The following is a 20,099-nucleotide window of genomic DNA, read 5'->3' as shown; positions in this document are numbered from 1 at the left end:
ACTCTCTTAGTGAATTGAGAATGTTGCTTATAAACCATGTTTAGAACTGACAAGATCATGCTAGTTCATTTGCTGAGCAACCAAGATGTCAAGAGTTGGCACTTTTTTGGCTTCCATTCACTTTGTTCCTGGGCTCACTTTAGAGGACCATGGAGTGATGGGGAGAGCGCAGCTTTGGAGTCAGCCAGGCCTGCTCCTCTTCTCATCCTGCTCCCTGTCCGCATGGCCATGGGCCGGCTACTTCTCTGAGCCTAAGTTTCCACATCTGCAAGATGAGAATGAAGATACCTACCTCATAGAACTACTGTAAAGCTTCAAAACAAAGTGTGTAGAGCAGCTAACACAGAGCACACAGGGCCATCTTGGTCAATAAATGGTAGTAGACCTTATCATTATCCATAGTCAAATTCATATCACAATTCAAATTGTGATTTTGTAGGCAAGGAAGTTTTAACATATGTTGTAAGTAGGAGCTGTGTTTTCAGATGCACGATGGCGTTCCTCCACAGGGGAGATGAGACGTCAGCTTTCTCCCCCTGTGTTTCTTTAGGTGGCTCCAGGATGTATTTAACGTGCCCTTGGTCATCCAGATGACGGATGACGAGAAGTATCTGTGGAAGGACCTGACCCTGGACCAGGCCTATAGCTATGCTGTGGAGAATGCCAAGGACATCATCGCCTGTGGCTTTGACATCAACAAGACTTTCATATTCTCTGACCTGGACTACATGGGGTAAGGAGAAAACGTCTGGCTGCCTTTTCAATAGGTAGAGGAGGATGTCAAGTTATCATGACCACAGCTAAATTCGAAACAACTGAAATGGTCTTAAGGCCTAGTAAATGTTCTTCTTCCTTTATTAAATGCTATGAGTGGCCAGCCATGGTGGCCCACACCTGTAATCCCAGCACTTTGGGAGGCCGAGGCGGGTGGATCACTTGAGGTCAGGAGTTCAAGACCAGCCTGACCAACGTGGTGAAACCCCATCTCTATTGAAAATACAAAAATTAGTTGGGTGTGGTGGCGCGCACCTATAAGCCCAGCTACTCAGGAGGCTGAAGCAGGAGAATCGCTTGAACCCGGGAGGTGGAGGTTACAGTGAGTTGAGATCGCGCCATTGCACTCCAGCCTGGGCAACAGAGCGAGACCCCATCTCAAAAAGGAAAAAAAAATGCTATGAGCTGGTTTATTGGTTTTATTTACCAATAATTTTGAAAGTGAAAAGCTGTGTATGTACATAGAAAGGATTAAGTGATATCAGTATCTTAAAGACTCGATTATTGTCTCCATAATTACATTTACAGAAATTTAAAGTATGGGCTCAGCCACAGCATGATGGCATCTCAGATCTTCATCCTCAGCTGTGCCAGGAAGTCCTGCCTTGCAGTTGCTCGCCAAGGATAGTCAGTCTTCCAGAGTTATGTCTTCCTCCTTTTCAACGCACCTTTTCCTCACAGAGAAAAGACTCAGTGGTTACACAGTTTCCTCAGTCTAGTTCTTTTAATCAGCCATTTAATAAACCAAAATATTTCATTCTGAAAATCCTTCAAGTTTCATCCCAAATGATTACCAAGAAATGTGTTAGAAAAATAAGACTTTGGTCAACCATCACAAGAAGGATACTATCTAGCTCAACAAATATTTCTTGAGCACCTGAGCTGTGGTACTCCCCTAAGGTGAGATACTCTTCTAAGTCATAGTACTCCCCTAAGGCGTGGTCTCCCCTAAGGCGTGGTCTCCCCTAAGGCGTGGTCTCCCCTAAGGCATGGTCTCTCCTAAGGCGTGGTCTCTCCTAAGGCGTGGTCTCTCCTAAGGCATGGTACTCCACTCCCCAAAGACGTGTTACTCCTCCCCTAAAGTGATTCCCCAGGAGGAGTGGGTTCATTGCTATGCTCCTGCAGCCCAGGTTGGGCTCTGAGCAGGCCCTCCCATGTTAGCTCACCATCAGGGACCATGCCGAGGCAGGATAAGAGGGACACTAAAGGGGCAGGTGAGCAGTGAGCACAGGAGGACTTGCTTAGAGCCGCATCCCCAGAACGTTCCCTCTTATAAGACCTTAAAACTGAGTAGTGGCAGCCAGGCGTGGTGGCTCATGCCTATAATCCCAGCACTTTGGGAGGCCGAGGTGGGTAGATCACAAGGTCAGGAGGTCAGGAGTTCGAGACCAGCCTGGCCAATATGGTGAAACCCCATCTCTACTAAAAACACAAAAATTAGCCGGGTGTGGTGGCGTGCTCCTGTAGTGCAGCTACTTGGGAGGCTGAGGCAGAAGAATCGCTTGAACCTGGGAGGCGGAGGTTGCAGTGAGCCGAGATCGTGCCACTGCATTCCAGCCTGGGCAACAGAGTGAGACTCTGTCTCAAAAAAAAAAAAAAAACTGAGTAGTGGTTTTATATCCATTGAGAGCAATGTATACCCTGATAGGAAATCTCGCCCTTCTATCAGCCAGTAAAACTGTTAGCTTTTTCTTTTTCTTTTGTTTTTGAGACGGAGTCTCGCTCTGTCACCCAGGCTGGAGTGCAGTGGCGCAATCTCGGCTCACTGCAAGCTCCGCCTCTCAGGTTCACACCATTCTCTTGCCTCAGCCTCCCAAGTAGCTGGGACTACAGGTGCACGCCACCATGTCCGGCTAATTTTTTGTATTTTTAGTAGAGACGGGGTTTCACTGTGTTAGCCAGGATGGTCTCGATCTTCTGACCTCATGATCTGCCTGCCTCGGCCTCCCAAAGCACTGGGATTACAGGCATGAGCCACCACGCCCAGCACCTATTAGATCTTTTTAAAATTACTTCTCTTGGTTCAGCCATGTGAGCATGGAGGCCCTGTGGCATCCTTGAAGAAAGGAAAATAGACAGGGATCCAGATCCTGGCACCTGGGTTTAGTGGCTGTGTGTCATAGCAGCCGTGTCCATGAAATGGGATCAAACAAGAACATAGATGTCATCATTAGCATAATTTTCTCTTTTTTTTTTTTTTTTTGTTTTGAGACAGAGTCTTACTCATGGGTTTTGCCATGTTGGCCAGGCTGGTCTTGAACTCCTGACCTCAAGTGATCCTCCCCGCCTCAGCCTCCCAAAGTGCTGCGATTACAGGTGTGTGCCACCATGCCCAGCCGTGTTAGTATAATTTTCATGGCACTTTATTTCCTTATTCTCACCCCATTCCATACAATGATTCAACTGATTGAACCTCTGCAGAGACAACTGTGGGTTCTGCTTCTCCTTTTCCAGTCAGGCAGTGCTGCTGGCATTGCCCAGTAGCTGCTATCCTCTTCCCACACCACCACTGCCCCCACCAGCCAGTGATCTCCCTAAAACTCAGAGCTAATCTCATCTTCCACTTGCGGGTCTTTCCCAGCTCTCCTCCTTAGATGACATTGAGAATTCTCACCTTTCACTTGGCACACGAGCCCTTTCGTGATTGGCCCTGTGTTCCTCTCCAGCGTCACTGCTACCTCCAGCTCAGTGGAACAGCTTGCAGTTCCACATCCCTCTCCTTTGTACATGCTCTGTGCTGCCCAGAATTCCCACCCACTCTCCTGACCCTGCCACCCCCAGCTTAGCTAATTCCTACACTTTCTTCCAAAGGCATGATCAAGCATCACCTTTTCCTAGGAGCTTTCCCTCCCCACAGCCAAATTTAGATGCCCCTCTCTGGTCCTCCATCACGCTGGGCCTTACCTCTGCCACATCTGGTACAGTGTGGCCCTCTCCCCACTAGCTGAGTAAGACACATAGTTCCTGAATTTGTGCTCTCTGTGGCCCATCCCCTCCTGGGCCCCACAGACACAGCAGAAGCAAAGCTGAGCCGCTTCGTTGATGGATATAAATGCTGGTGGTGAGACAAGAGCAAGTGCCTATAATAGTCCATGAAGCTGATTCAGCCAATAGATGCACGATGGGGTAGATGAACTTTTGAACAGTCCATGTGAAAAGACCACCACCTGAGCAACCCCACTTTCAGTGCTCTCTGAACGTGGAGTGAGGCCGCCGTTCCCCGTGCTGTCTCTTTGGCAACTGCAGTTGCAGCTCCTGACCAGCCTCCACCTTCGCTAAATAAGAACTTCCTTTTTTTTTGTTTGTTTTTTCTTTTTTTGAGATGGAGTCTTCCTCTGTCGCCCAAACTGGAGAGCAGTGGCATGATCTCGGCTTACTGCAATATCTGCCTCCTGGGTTCAAGCAATTCTCATGCCTCAGCCTCCTGAGTAGCTGGGATTACAGGTGCCCGCCACCACACCCAGCTAATTTTTGTATTTTTAGTAGAAACGGAGTTTCACCATGTTGGCCAGGCTGGTCTCGAACTCCTGACCTCAAGTGATCCACCCGCCTCGACCACCCAAAGTGCTGGGATGCGTGAGCCACTGCACCTGGTCAGGAACTTCCTTTTTGTTTACAAACATGGGGTAAAGATGAAACCCAGACAGTATGTCAGCCAAAAGGGTCGATGATATCTTTTCTTGAAAGGCATTTTATATTGAACCTAAAGTGAGGAGAGACATTTTAAAGGGTAAATCCTCTATTCAAACATTTTACTTTAAGAGTTTCTTCTAAACATTTGAGCATTTTACTTTTCTTTCTTGAATTTAACTCAAAATCTGTATCTTTGGCTTAATAAAGCTCCTTCCTGGTGTTTAGGAACTGGAAATTCAACAAAGCCAGCCTCCCTCTTTGAGTGGGAGGGAGGTGGTGAGGCCTCCATGAGGGAGGAGGCCAGTGCAGTTCCCCCTGCACATTGCACATGGCCCCAGAACAGCCTTCCTGCCCAGGGCCCTGAGGGATGCAAAGGCACTGAGCTGGGAGTCTGAAAACTTGTGTTCCAGACCCAGCTCTGCCCCTGCCTGGTCTTGTTCCCTTGGGCAAGTCCTTAAATCTCTGAGCTTCCATGTTCCTGTGAGGAAGGAAGCTGGGTGCTAGTGGAGGGCAGCATAGCAGAGGTTGCAAGTGCTCTGCTTGACGGCCGTCCACTGTGTGGCCCGGGCATGGGAGGAGCTCCCCTCTGCCTGCTTTCTCCACTCTGCTCCTTTGTTCTACAAATATTTACTGGACATCTGCTATATGCCAGACTCATGCTGGGGGTACAGCAGGGAGCAAAACCATTATCTCAGCAGCTGTGTAAAGCCTCTCTTCTAATGGGGAGAATCAGCTAACAGGTGATCAATCAGGTGATAATAAGTTCTATGGTGATAATAGGGACAAAGGGCAGGGGTAGAGAAGACTGTGGTCAGGAGATGATAGTGCCTGCACTGCATATAAAGTGCTTCAAGCCACGCCTGGCACCTGGGGAGTGCTCAGTAAATGTTGTAATCTAAAATCTCTTCCTACTTTAAACCCTGTCTGAGAGTGAAAAGCAGGTGCCCTCCCTGGGGTAACTGGTGGTTCAGCCATATGTGATATACAGTTAAGTGTGTTCACTGCAGCCAGTGAGAAGCCTCCATGTGCCGGCACTGGCATGGCTGCTTTGCGTGATGGGTCCGTCTCAGCTGTGCAGGGGGACAGCCGTCCCTTGAGGGGAGGATCACGTGTGCTCACGGTGCAGCACCTGTATTCACCCTGCAGCCAGCACAGTGGCAGCAGCTTGCAGCAAGTAATGACCAGTCTTCTAAGAAAGGGCAGCGTGCTCTAACTCAGAAATACCAGTCAGACACCACGAAGCTACAGTCCTGCCACAGTTTGGGGGTACTGGAGACTTTCCCTCCTTGTAGGGGTTAGGGTGTCCCAGGTGCCTCAATCCCAAGGGCACCTGGAGTCTTTGCTGCAGCCCATCTCCCCAGGTGACAGACAGCTGCTGTCCTTACTGGCTGTGAGGCCTGCTGCGGTGCCCAGGAGGGACCCTCCCTGCCTGCGGTGTTCTTGGCTTGCTTGGCAGGAGGACAAAGGCCGCATCTTCCCAGGCAGTGCTGCTGTTGGCTGTGCTCTTGCTCTCTGTTGTTTCCATTGTGCTGAGTGGGTGACACAGATGCTGGGTTCTCCTGGCATGCCCCTTCACAGTACTGCGCCCGCCCTCTCCAGTGCCCCCCAGGGCCTGAAACTCAGCTGGCTGCTAGGCGAAAGACACAGTCCATCCCTCCCATGCTGCCTCTGCTCAACCTGGACAGACCTTGGCACTGACCTTGACCGTTACAGGCCTCCCAGCATTGTGCTTCGCCCAGCACAAACAGCCAGTGTCGCTGCACTCCTGACACCCCACCCCACCTGCACAAAGACATTCAGTAGTTCTCCGCCCTGCCCCAAAAGTCTAAACTCTTCTAAAGGATAAGATGTCGTGAGAAAAGCATAGGCTTTGGGGCCAGGTGAATCTGTGTTGGGATCCCAGCCCCTGTATTCACTGGGCCTGTGGCTATGACCCTGAACTTCTTTGAGCCTAGTCTAACTGTAAGGTGGAGGCAATGCTACTACTTTGAAGGGGATTTTTGGAGTATTGACACATACGCAGCATCTAGCACAGCTCCTGCCACATGGTGTAAACACTTACAAGACACCAGCCTTCCCCCTTTTCCCTCGTATTGTCTAACACATGGTAGGGCCTAGAGAAAAAGCTACTGAATATAGTAATACAAAGATGCAATATAAGAAGCCACTTGCAATATAAGAAGCCACTTGGCTGGGCACGGTGGCTCACACCTGTAATCCCAGCACTTTGGGAGGCCAAGGCAGGTGGATCACCTGAGGTCAGGAGTTTGAGACCAGCCTGGACAACATGGTGAAACCCCATCTCTACTAAAAATACAAAAATTAGCCAGGCATGGTGGCGAGCAGCTGTAATCCCAGCTACTCAGGAGGCTGAGGCAGGAGAATTGCTTGAACCCAAGAGATGGAGATTGCAGTGAGCCAAGATCATGCCACTGCACTCCAGCCTGGGCTACAGAGTGAGACTCTGTCTCAAAACAAAAAAAAAAGAAGCCACTCTGGGTTCTGCCAAACCCCTACACCCCACTGTGTTTGCTTCTTCTTCAGCCTAGTTCCTTCTGGTAGCGGAACGGCTGCCACAGATTCAGGCCTGGTACCCACACCCCTCACCATCCAGAAGAGAGAGTTGGGTTGCTTGAATCAGCCACTGTGGCCTAGCCCTGTTGCTGTGGATAGGGTTAGTTCTGCCCAAACAGCAGTGGGGAGCAGTGGCCAGAGACTAGGAGGACCAGCTGCACTGAAACAGGCCTTCCTCCTTCTCGGGCCGTGGGTTTCTATCCATACGCTCATCCGACAACAAGCAGATGGTCTCCCACAACACAGTATGTCTCAGCAAAGAAGCTCCTGGGGGCTCCCAGACTTGAGCTCCACAGCCCACTGAACTGCTGACCCTGGCAGAATTTAAATTTTTCATGCTAGCTGCAAGTCTCTGAATCTGCTTGTGTTCTTGCCTTGTTTGTATGTCAGCTTCACGTTGGTTTCACACTGGTTTCTGCCTTTCCCAGTCAACTCCACAGGTAAACGTGTGTCTGCTTTGCCTGATGCAGGTATCTTTGCCTACAGATGACTTCCTGGCACCTTCCCGGTGCTTATGTGTTGACCACAATGTGGCCCCGAGTCTGGCCCATGCCACTACTCATTGGCATCCAATTTTAATAACTGTGACTTTGCCTTCAGTGAAGGCCGCCCTCCCGTTTGGGATTTCATTCTCGTTGTCTTTGCAGGATGAGCTCAGGTTTCTACAAAAATGTGGTGAAGATTCAAAAGCATGTTACCTTCAACCAAGTGAAAGGCATTTTCGGCTTCACTGACAGCGACTGCATTGGTAAGGGGCCCACTGCTGCTGTGGACCACTCCCTGCACCCTTCAAAAAGGAGCAGAGTTGTGGAGGAGACACATGCCTGGTTTAAATATCTCTGAGATGTTAGCGTTTGCAACTGTCTCTTTAAGTAGGACGCCCAGGCGTGGGTGGGTCATCGTTGTCCTGGAATCTGACTAGCTAGTGTAATGCATTGAGCAGCTTCTCTGGGTTGGGTGAAGCTGCACTTCAGGATGTGAGTCTGTCCCTCTCTTGTCACCCGTCTTAAGGTTTAGAAGAAAGAAAAATCTAAGGATGACTTTGGAGTTCCAACAGCTCTGGTGGGACCCCAGTCAGTGTAGGGTGGCCTTGGATGGAACCCAGGGGTGATGAAGAAGCACAGCTAGGTCTGCTGCCCATGAGAGGGACTTTGAGTCTTTGTCTCCCTGGGCCTCAGTGTCCCCACATGTAAGATGAGGGGCTTGACTCGAGGTCTTCTGGAGCCTTCCCACCCCTGCCCTGCTCTCCTTCCATGGCTCCACCCCAGCAGATGTGCAAATGGTTTGCCTCCCACCTGCATGCCTTCATGGCCCTCTCCATAAATTTCCATGTGTCTTTCAGATGCATTGGCTTCGTAGACTTTTAGACTTTTGGTCCTTGAGACTTGTGGCTGGGCCTTCTGATCCCCTCCTCTCTCAATGTTTGGGGCATGGCTTCAGGCCTAGCAGGCCCCTGAGGCCTTCAGTCAGCTGCCAGCCGAGCCAGCTCCCTGGGATGCGCTGCCGGGGCTCTCCGTGAGGAGTGTTCACCCTGCTCGGAGCCAGAGCCACAGCAGCGTGTGCTCCACAGCGTCAGGGTCACCCTGGGCCCACCGCGTGCCCAGGGCCCGGAAACATCTGTGCTCACCCAAGGGTCTGGGTGCCGCCACTTGGTGGGGGCTGGCGTGGCACCACCTGTCAGGGGCCATAGAGAGGTCAAAAGTTCTGCTTCTGCAGGTCTAAGCAAATACTAATGACAGTAATAACAGCAACAACATCCAAAACACTAAACACTTTTAAATATCAAAATACATTCATCATAACTTCTGATAATTAAATGTGGAAGGTGGCTAGAGAATGGTTAAATAATATGATACATTGATAGGATAGAATATACTTAGTAACAACATGGGTAGTCATTACAATGAAAAAGGCAAGGAAGGCCGGGCGCGGTGGCTCACGCCTGTAATCCCAGCACTTTGGGAGGCCGAGGTGGGCAGATCACGAGGTCAAGAGATTGAGACCATGCTGGCCAACATGATGAAACCTCATCTCTACCAAAAATACAAAAATCAGCTGGGTGTGGTACGCACCTGTAGTCCCAGCTACTCGGGAGCCTGAGGCAGGAGAATCACTTGAACCCCAGGAGGCGGAGGTAGCGGTGAGCTGAGATCGAGCCACCACACTCCAGCCTGGCAACAAAGCGAGACTCCTTCTGAGAAAAAAAAAAAAAAGGAAAAGAAAAAGCCAAGGAAAGACCAAATATAGTGTAATCACAACAAAAATGCATAGAGTAAAATATATAAAGAAAATGGGTGAAATGAGACACATTGCAACTGTACAGCTTGTTCTTTCTACTTTTCTGTATTTTTTAGATTTATTTTAATGATTGTTTTATAATGGGAGAAAACCTGTTTTTGTTCATTCCTTTATTAACTAAGCAGAACAGGAACTCATCTCACGTGTAAAAATACTTTTTCTCATTTTCAGGGAAGATCAGTTTTCCTGCCATCCAGGCTGCTCCCTCCTTCAGCAACTCATTCCCACAGATCTTCCGAGACAGGACGGATATCCAGTGCCTTATCCCATGTGCCATTGACCAGGTCAGCAGGCAGAAAAGCAAGGCTCTCTAAGTCTGGGGCATTGACAGCAGGTTCCTCTTACTCTTCAGCGGGGAGAGGTGTTGAAAGATATGATGGGCAGCCAGGCAGGGTGGCTCACGCCTGTAATACCAGCACTCTGAGAGGCCAAGGCAGGCGGATCACTTGAGGCCAGGAGTTCAAAACCAACCTGGCCAACATGGCGAAACCTCGTCTCTACTAAAAATACAAAATTTAGCCAGATGTGGTGGCAGGCGCCTGTAATCCCAGCTACTCGCCTCGCTTGAACCCCAGAGGCAGAGGTTGCAGCGAGAGTGCATCACTGCACTCCAGCCTGGGCGACAGAGCAAGGCTCTGTCTCAAAAACAAGGAAAGAAAGTTGGGGAGTGGGGGGCAAGGGGAGGGAGAGCATTAGGACAAATACCTAATGCACGCGGGGCTTAAAACCTAGATGACGGGTTGATGGGTGCAGCAAACCACCATGGCACATGTATACCTATGTAACAAACCTGCATGTTCTGTACATGTATCCCAGAACTGGAAGTAAAATTTAAAAAAAAAAGGAAAAGATATGAAGGGGAGGAGGGAGTGAATTTCTTTGGTTGGAAGCATGAGAGCCTTCTGGGAAGATGCTCACAGGGACTGCTCATGGCTGAAAGCTGGCATGTTTTCTGGCCACCCTCATCAGGGTCCTTACTCTCCCCACAGGATCCTTACTTTAGAATGACAAGGGACGTTGCCCCCAGGATCGGCTATCCTAAACCAGCCCTGCTGCACTCCACCTTCTTCCCCGCCCTGCAGGGCGCCCAGACCAAAATGAGTGCCAGCGACCCCAACTCCTCCATCTTCCTCACTGACACGGCCAAGCAGATCAAAACCAAGGTGAGCAGTGGCCCAGGCAGAGGGCAGCCAGCGGGATCAGAAACATGCCCTGGGGGGCACACGCACACACACACCACTGCGCAGTGCTTTGGGCTTCAGCCACCCAGCCACCGTAGCAATGCTGAACTCCAGGATTGCCAACTTTGCTCCCTGCAGAACTCAAGGCAGCCTGTCCTTCCCACATGAATCAGGTGAATTTGTTTTGTGTCCTTTCGTTTAGGTAAAATTTTGAATTTTTTTTTCTTTTTTTCCTTTTCTGCTTTTCTTACCAGCACTGTTCTGCAGGCAAAGTCATGGCAATTTCCTTAAAGTTATAATTAGTGTGGATGTTATTAAATAATGGAAAAGATTTGTGTATATTTCTCATCATCAGCTGTGTTCCAGGGGCTGGACCCGGTGCCTTATTTATGTTTTCTCATGTTTCATTCTCACTGGGAGGTGGTGGTGCTATTCCCTTTAAAGATGAGATGATGAGGCTTAGAGAAGCCCAGCCACTTGACCAAGTTTCCACCACCAGGAATCAGCAGCACTGCTCTCCTGGCCCTGAGCAGCCATTACCAAGCAAGGGTTATGAGCTGGTTTTCTCCCAGAGAGCGTTCTCACTGAGAGACACAGAACTGAGAAATGTTCGTCCATGGGACAGTCCTGCTGGCCCTAGGAGGGATGCATGCAGCAGGCATTCAGCAAACATTTGACAAATCACTAGAGAAACTAAAAGGAGAAGTTAGTTTGAGCTTCCTTATTTTGCATGGCCCCAGTTCTGTTGCCTCGTTCCTCAACAGCCAGTGTATATATATAATTGCCTCACTGTTACACAAAGCAGTTGACATTTTCTTTGGAATCAGGTGTGTGTTTGCAGGCTAGAAGATTGCAGTGGGAATGCTGGGAACTGTATTTGAGGCATGTCACATGCCCTCTGAGTCACTGCCCCTGACCGTTCTGGAAAGTCCCAAGCAGGTTCTGGTTGACAATGGGGAAGCCTTTCATATCAAAACTTCCTAAGACATGCCCTCCACCAACTCTCCCCACTCAGTTGGAAGCTGGTATAATTGAAGACTTTTCTTTCCCTTTCACTTCTGGCCAAAACATCCGGAGCACAGGGTGCAAAGTGGGGAGGGAAGCGCCATTGGAAAAGTCCACTGTTTTATTTTGCTTCTGAAAAGTTGTTTGGAAAAAGTTGTTTATGGCCAGGTGCGATAGCTCACACCTATAATTCCAGCACTTTGAGAGGCCGAGGCAGGTGGATCACCTGAGGTCAGGAGTTCGAGACCAGCCTGGCCAACATGGTGAAACCCTTGTCTCTACTAAAAATACAAAAATTAACCAGGCTTGGTGGCAGGCACCTATAATCCCAGCTACTTGGGAGGCTGAGGCAGGAGAATTGTTTGACCCTGGAAGACAGAGGTTGCAGTGAGCCGAGATCGCACCACTGTTCTCCAGCCTGGGCAACAGAGTGAGACTCCAGCTCAAAAAAAAGAAAAGAAAAGAAAAGAAAAACTTGTTTATGGATCTGGGACATTTATCATTCACTTAGGGACCAGTAGAGCCCTCGAGGTGAGCAGTTAGCATGAGGTCAGGAAAAACAGAGGCCTACAGATGGTCACTGGGCCTGCAGGCTTCTTGTGGGGCAGAACAGGGCCCGCCCAGGCCCTCACTCTAAATCCCCGTGCCCGACTTCAGCTCCAAAATCAGAATCTCCACACTAGAAAAGAGAGGGCACATCTGCTCCAGCCTCCTAAAAATAACAGGTTCAGGCAGGGCAGTGGCACGTGCCTGTAGTCCCAGCTACTCAGGAGGATGGCTTGAGCCCAGGGATTCAAGGCTGCAGTGAGCTACTATTGTGCCTGTGAATAGCCACTGCACCCCAGCTGGGGTGGCACAGTGAGGCCCATCTCTCAAATTAAAAAAATAAAAATAGCACAGTGCTGACGACTCAGGTGGCTTTGCTGAGTGAGTACCTGCCACCTGCACACAGTAAGCCTGTGTTATCTAACTTTATCCCAACTACCACCCTAGCCGGCTGTGTCCATTCAGCATCATTTCCTGTCACACAGAGTCGCACTGGTCACCCACTTCCATCATCTTAGTTGCTGGCAGCAGTGCTCCATACCCACCCCCAAGTCAGCCCTCCATCTATTTTCCTGTAAGTCAGGCCTGGTAGGCTGGTTCCTGCATCACTGAGGACCGATCACGTCAAGGAGGCAGAACTGAGCCCCTCAGTTCTCGAGCTCCACCCAGAAGCCTGGTGTCCCAGGAGCCAGCCTGGTCCTGCCAATCCCTGTCACATATGGCAGGTTCCTGACACTCTGGGCCTGATTTCCTTCACCTGTAAGATAGAGACAGCACTACAGAGGTCACTGGGTTGTTGGGGATAAAATGCATGTCACAACCCTAACAGCCTCCACGGATGGCACATCTGCTGTGTGCCTACCATGGGAAAAGCCTGGGGAGGGGGAGTGTGCAGGTGGTGGTGACGCCAGCACATCTTGAAAAACATGCAGCAGACACCAGTTTCCTTGTTCTCCTCTCAGATAAAGGTCTGGGAACTGGCCTTTCAATATCCTCTTCAAACTGCCCCTGGAACCCAGGACCTGTGTTCTCAGACTTTCTTCCTGACACTGAAGCTTCTTCCCCAAGGCCCAGCAGGGAGGGCTATGGCCACCACATAGCAGTGACTCCATCAGGCACTTAGATGCTAGGAGACACCACTACTAGGTGGTTTTTTTCTTCCTCCTGTTTATTGATATTTTCCATAGCTTTTTGTTCTATAACTTTTTTTTTCCTTTTTTTTTTTTTTTGAGATGGAGTCTCACTCTGTCGCCCAGGGTGGAGTGCAGTGGCGCAATCTCGGCTCACTGCAAGCTCTGCCTCCCAGGTTCACGCCATTCTCCTACCTCAGGCTCCGGAGTAGCTGGGCCTACAGGCGCCCGCCACCACACCCAGCTAATTTTTTGTATTTTAGTAGAGACGGGGTTTCACCGTGTCAGCCAGGATGGTCTTGATCTGCTGACCTCGTAATCCGCCCGCCTTGGCCTCCCAAAGTGCTGGGATTACAGGCGTGAGCCACTGCACCAGCCCCTCGCATGGGCCTTGCCTGAGCCTCTCGCGTGACTGCTGCTTTCCCTGCCCAGCCTCTCAGCAATGCCCTGCCAAAATGGAGACGGGCGCCTTTGCCCCAACACTCATCTGCTCCTTTTGCACGATCCCAACTTATCTAGTTAGGACTCTGCTCTAGAATTCTGTGTGTGTGTGTGTGTGTGTGTGTGTGTGTGTGTGTGTGTGTGTGTGTGATGGAGTTTCACTCTTGTTGCCCAGGCTGGAGTGCAATGGCACAATCTCGGCTCACCGCAACCTCCGCCTCCCGGGTTCAAGCGATTCTCCTGCCTCAAGCTCCCAAATACCTGGGATTACAGGCACATGACACCACGCCCAGCTAATTTTGTATTTTCAGTAGAGACGGGGTTTCTTCATGTTGGTCAGGCTGGTCTCAAACTCCTTAACTCCGGTGATCTGCCTGCCTCGGCCCCCCAAAGTGCTGGGATTACAGATGTGAGCCACTGCACCCGGCTGCTCTGGAATTCTTTTAAGGAAACTTACTAAACATAACAACTTAGAATTTATTGACTCTGCCCACCTTTTTTCCCATTAAAAAAAAGTTAAGACTGGGCACAGTGGCTCATGCCTGCAGTTCCAGCACTTTGGGAGGCCAAGGCAGGCGAATCACCTAAGGTTGGGAGTTCAAGACCAGCCTGGCCAACATGGTGAAACCCTGTCTCTACTAAAAATACAAAATTAGCCGGGCATGGTGGCAAAAAAAAAAGTTAAGGAGCCGAGCACAGTGACTCACACCTGTAATCCCAGCACTTCGGGAGGCCAAGGCAGGCAGATCACTTGAGCCCAGGAGTTCAAGACCAGACTGGGCTACACGACAAAACCTGGTCTCTACAAAAAATACCAAAAAATTAGCCAGGCTGGTGGCACACACCTATACTCCTAGCTACTCAGGAGGCTGAGGCAGGAAGGTAACCTGAGGCCAGGAGGTCAAGGCTGCAGTGAGCCATGATCACACCACTGCACTCCAGCCTGGGCAACAGACTAGAGATCCTATCTAAAAAAAAAAAATTAGGGTGACATTTTCTCAGATGCTCACTGAAAGAATGTTGAAGGAGTTTCGCCTATTTGTTCTGGCTTTTATTAGCCTTAATTACCCCGTGATTATCTTTAACAATTCCTAAAAGTCATTGTGTTTCTGAGTTTTTCAGCTCTGACAGTGTTGCCTGTTTGTAAGTGAAGACCTGCCTGCAGGCCCCTCTCCCTGCGCACTTCTCATGGGTTTGCCCTCCCTTACTGCCTTACCCTGTGCCTTCTTGTTATGCTTTCTGTGTGGGGCTGGCCACTGCTTTCCTGTCCCCGTTAACACTGCAGTACCTATCCCTAAGAGAGGCTGCCCTTCCTGCCATCTCCCTTACTCTGAGGATGACTTACTCATCCTTTTTCTTTTATTTATTTTTTTTTTAGTTTTTATTATTTTAGAAACAAGGTCTTGCTCTGTCGCCGAGGCTGGCGTGCAGTGATGCAATCACAGTCCACTATAACCTCAAACTCCTGAGTCTGAGCGATCCTTCCACCTCAGCCTCCTGAGTCGCCAGGACTACAGGCGCACGTCACCACACCAGCTAATTCCTTTTTTTTTTTTTTTTTTGGCAGAGAGGAGGGCTCACTAAGTTACCAGACTGGTCTTGACCTCCTGGCCTCAATCGATCCTCCCCCTTCAGCCTCCCAAAATGCTGAGATTACTGGCACAAGCTACCATGTCTGGCCTTACCCATCCTTTTTCTGAAGCTTGTCACCTGAGGAACTTGTCTGTCCCAGGTTTCAGTTCAATCAGTGCCTTGGCTTTCCCAACTCTATTCTCCTGTATCTCCGAGGATGGGGGGTTCAAAGCTCATCTGCCCCCACCTCTCCTGCAGTGAGCCCCAAGGTAACTCACACCCAGGCCTCACAGGAAGAACAGCAGTGGGTCCCCCACCGGCTGTGTGCCCCCCACCGGCTGTGTGCCCCCCACCGGCTGTGCGCCTTGGCCTTTCCCTGGTCCAGAATCTGACAGCACTCACACCTCTGACTTCCACACTTGGGCTTCTAGCCAGTGTCCAGGCACAGGATGAGCAGGACTGAGGAGCATGTCTGTGTCCTCTTCTGGCGCAGGTCAATAAGCATGCGTTTTCTGGAGGGAGAGACACCATCGAGGAGCACAGGCAGTTTGGGGGCAACTGTGATGTGGACGTGTCTTTCATGTACCTGACCTTCTTCCTCGAGGACGACGACAAGCTCGAGCAGATCAGGAAGGTGAGCAGGGAACCCCAAGGGCCCACAGCCGCCTCCAGCCACCCACTCCTGCCCATGGGGCCTGGAAGGCTCCAACAGCCGGGCATGAAGGCTTGGTCGGAGGTGCTCAACTGAAACAAGGTGAAAACTGAGTAGAGTCGCCCTCATGGTTTTTAGACCTGGGCTCAGAAGCCTCATGAACAAATCACGAAAGAGCAGATACAAATCGCTATTCATTTAGGAGCCACACAAAACAGTCTTGCTTTATTAGTCATCAGAGAAATATAAGTTAACGTGATCAAAGCTAAGACAGTTGAGTATAGAATTAGTAGGGGCTTTTGTGTTGCCATTGACTATTTTCAGTGATTATGAAGCAGACGCTTCAAGGCACACTCAAGTGAGCAGAGTGTTTATCAGCACGGCCTCAGGAAGCAGTTTGGTACTGGGTACAAAGAGCCCAAAAATGTTCAGAGCTTCTCCTCAGGTTTTCTCATTCTTAGATTTTTTCCAAGGAAATAATCCTGAGTAAGAGAAAGCTTTCCACACAAAGATGTTAAAAATGATAATAGCAAAAAGTTCAACACAGACTCAGTACAACAGAGGAAATGTTAAATTAGAATTGTTACAAGGTGGATTATTATGCAGGCATGAACTATTTTAAGTGTTCATATGCAGGGCATGGTGGCACACATCTGTAGCCCCTGCTACTTGGGAAGCTGAGACAGGAGGATCCCTTGAGCCCAGGAGTTCAAATCCAGCCTGGGCGACATAGCAAGACCCTCATTTCTTTTTTTTTTTTTTTTTTTTTTGAGACAGAGTCTTGCTGTGTCACCCAGGCTGGAGTGCAGTGGCGCGATCTCGGCTCACTGCAAGCTCTGCCTCCCAGATTCACGCCATTCTCCTGCCTCAGCCTCCCGAGTAGCTGGGACTACAGGCACCCGCCACCATGCCCGGCTAATTTTTTTGTATTTTTAGTAGAGACAGGGTTTCACCGTCTTAGTCAAGATGGTCTCGATCTCCCGACCTCGTGATCCACCCGCCTTGGCCTCCCAAAGTGCTTGGATTACAGGTGTGACCACCGCGTCCAGCCAAGACCCTCATTTCTTTAAAAAAAAAAAAAAAAGTTTTAGTGTCACAGGAAAATATGCCTATGATAGTGAAAAAAGGATACCAAATGAAAACTCAGGGAGGAGTTAACTGTGTTTAAATGAAATGCACAGGGAAAGAAATGTGAAGAAAATTTACCAAATGTTAGCGGCAGACCCCACCTCTGGGCATTTTTTAGGCGGGCAATTTGTAGGTGATTTTTCTTTGCTGCTGCTTTGTGGTTTGGGTACTTTATTAAATTTGCTTAATGAGCATGCAGTACAATCAGAAAAAGAAAAAATTAGCAAGATTTGGCTGGGCGCAGTGGCTCACGCCTGTAATCCTAGCACTTTGGGAGGCCGAGGCGGGTTGGGGGGGGCGGGGTGGATCACGAGGTCAGGAGATCGAGACCAGCCTGGCCAATATGGTGAAATCCCATCTCTACTAAAAATACAAAAATTAGCCAGGCGTGGTGGCAGGCACCTGTAATCCCAGCTACTCAGGAGGCTGAGGCAGGAGAATCACTTGAACCTGGGAGGTGGAGGTTGCAGTGAGCCAAGATCATGCCACTGCACTCCAACCTGGCAACAGAGTGAGACTCCGTCTCAAAAAAAAAAAAAATTAGCAAGATTTTACAGAAGCCATACGGCTGCCAGGAATTGTTGTTGTTTAGTGCCTGGGGGAATGGCCCCTAGCATCGGTAGGGGTGGGGACTGCCCTCCCCATTGGCCCTTTCACTGTGAGAGGCCAAGTCATGGCTATCGTCAGAGCCAGGTTTCTAGCCGTTTTAGGAAAAGTGTAGCTGAAGGTATAGGTTATTGTTGTGGTAACAACAGATCTCACTTCTGAGTGCCACCCACGTGCCAGGCTCTGCATGGGTGGTGTGGGCTGAGCTGGTGCCCGAGGCAGGAAGGAGCCGCTCAGGACATGTGGAGCCATCTCTCACGTGGCTGTCTCCCTCCGGGCAGGATTACACCAGCGGAGCCATGCTCACCGGTGAGCTCAAGAAGGCACTCATAGAGGTTCTGCAGCCCTTGATCGCAGAGCACCAGGCCCGGCGCAAGGAGGTCACGGATGAGATAGTGAAAGAGTTCATGACTCCCCGGAAGCTGTCCTTCGACTTTCAGTAGCACTCGTTTTACATATGCTTACAAAAGAAGTGATGTATCAGTAACGTATCAATAATCCCAGCCCAGTCAAAGCACCGCCACCTGTAGGCTTCTGTCTCATGGTAATTACTGGGCCTGGCCTCTGTAAGCCTGTGTATGTTATCAATACTGTTTCTTCCTGTGCGTTCCATTATTTCTATCTCTTATGGGCAAAGCATTGTGGGTAATTGGTGCTGGCTAACATTGCATGGTCGGATAGAGAAGTCCAGCTGTGAGTCTCTCCCCAAAGCAGCCCCAGAGTGGAGCCTTTGGCTGGAAGTCCATGGGCCACCCTGTTCTTGTCCGTGGAGGACTCCGAGGGTTCCAAGTATACTCTTAAGACCCACTCTGTTTAAGAATATATATTCTATGTATGCGTATATGGAATTGAAATGTCATTATTGTAACCTAGAAAGTGCTTTGAAATATTGATGTGGGGAGGTTTATTGAGCACAAGATGTATTTCAGCCCATGCCCCCTCCCAAAAAGAAATTGATAAGTAAAAGCTTCGTTATACATTTGACTAAGAAATCAGCCAGCTTTAAAGCTGCTTTTAACAATGAAGATTGAACAGAGTTCAGCAATTTTGATTAAATTAAGACTTGGGGGTGAAACTTTCCAGTTTACTGAACTCCAGACCATGCATGTAGTCCACTCCAGAAATCATGCTCGCTTCCCTTGGCACACCAGTGTTCTCCTGCCAAATGACCCTAGACCCTCTGTCCTGCAGAGTCAGGGTGGCTTTTCCCCTGACTGTGTCCGATGCCAAGGAGTCCTGGCCTCCGCAGATGCTTCATTTTGACCCTTGGCTGCAGTGGAAGTCAGCACAGAGCAGTTCCCTGGCTGTGTCCCTGGACGGGTGGACTTAGCTAGGGAGAAAGTCGAGGCAGCAGCCCTCGAGGCCCTCACAGATGTCTAGGCAGGCCTCATTTCATCACGCAGCATGTGCAGGCCTGGAAGAGCAAAGCCAAATCTCAGGGAAGCCCTTGGTTGATGTATCTGGGTCTCCTCTGGAGCACTCTGCCCTCCTGTCACCCAGTAGAGTAAATAAACTTCCTTGGCTTCTGCTCTTGTCATTGTGCTCTGTCTGGGAGGTCTGAGGAGGGAGCAGAGACCCCTCCCCTCACCCTTCTGTGGATGACCTCGAGTCTGCTGGAGTCAAAATTTGGGGATGAAAGCGCACAGTCCCAGGAACCCCATGGTGTTGTGCCACAGCTCCCAGGAATGGGCTTGTGCTGGGGGAGCCCTTAGCAGCATCCTGGTGCGGGCTCCCTCTCACCACATTTCTCATTTCCAGCAGCTGACGGAGAACGCAGGCAGAGGTTGCCCTCGCTTTTCAGAGGAGGGGCTGGCCGTGGGGTGCTTAGTGGTGCTGTGTAGTGACGGGGAGCACAGGCTGGGAGCCAGGTCGGGCCCCATTCACATGAGGCCCAGGGCAGAGGCCGAGCTGCAAGGGAGCCCTGGGCTCATTCTACCGGCCCATCCTCATTTTGCAAGTAGGGAAACTGAGGCTTAGGAGAGGAGAACATGACTTGTCCAAGGCCATAGGGTGACTCTGATACAGCGAGTCTGTCCTGCCTCTTGGTGCTTTCCACACACATACAGAGGGACCATTTTACAAATGAGGGAACTACGGTTCCCACCCTGGAGGCTGGAGGCCTGGGCTCGAGTCCCACTCAGGTACCCGTGTGCACCATGACCTCAAATAGGCTTCCTCTCCCGGTCTCGACTCCTGCTGGCCTGGGCCCCACCCCTGCCCTCCCCTGCTCACCTGGCTGGCTATGGCCAGTGGGGGTGAGCCACCCACAGAGGCCACGTAGCTCACTAGCCTGTTGCCTTGGGCAACTAATATGACTCCTCGTCGCTCTACTGCACCTGTGACGCAAGTGCAATGAGGGGTAACAAATGGAGTCAGTGACAGCTGCTGCTGTCATTGTCCACCCAGCCACAGCATCTATTGGCGGGGCCCTGGTGAGACCCTGGCCCCAGGGAGGAGTGAGCCAACACCAACCAGCTTCTCCCCTCACCGGCTGTGTGACTCTGGCCAGGTCACTTAACCTCCCAGGACCTCCATCTCCTCCCCTGTAAAAAGCAGTGA

At 50.2% G+C, this 20,099-nt stretch overlaps 1 protein-coding gene across 6 annotated transcripts in view; it reads left to right on the top strand.

Annotated features, from left to right (window-relative positions):
* WARS1 (tryptophanyl-tRNA synthetase 1) overlaps positions 1–19,066 on the top strand; it is a 41,017-nt gene extending 21,951 nt beyond the window's left edge. For all 6 annotated transcript variants that reach the window (XM_055098013.2, XM_003832857.5, XM_063596127.1 and 3 more), the window contains 6 exons: positions 551–733; positions 7,629–7,729; positions 9,451–9,563; positions 10,269–10,442; positions 15,648–15,788; positions 17,822–19,066. In XM_055098013.2, coding sequence (XP_054953988.1) covers positions 551–733; positions 7,629–7,729; positions 9,451–9,563; positions 10,269–10,442; positions 15,648–15,788; positions 17,822–17,983 — 874 coding nt within the window. In that variant the 3' untranslated portion in view covers positions 17,984–19,066. The remainder of the gene's footprint in view (positions 1–550; positions 734–7,628; positions 7,730–9,450; positions 9,564–10,268; positions 10,443–15,647; positions 15,789–17,821) is intronic.
* The last annotated feature ends 1,033 nt before the right edge of the window (positions 19,067–20,099 follow it).

Source organism: Pan paniscus, chromosome 15 (genome assembly GCF_029289425.2).
Source record: "Pan paniscus chromosome 15, NHGRI_mPanPan1-v2.0_pri, whole genome shotgun sequence".
In the NCBI taxonomy this organism is placed as follows: domain Eukaryota; kingdom Metazoa; phylum Chordata; class Mammalia; order Primates; family Hominidae; genus Pan; species Pan paniscus.
This window is presented reverse-complemented; position numbering and strand designations above follow the sequence as displayed.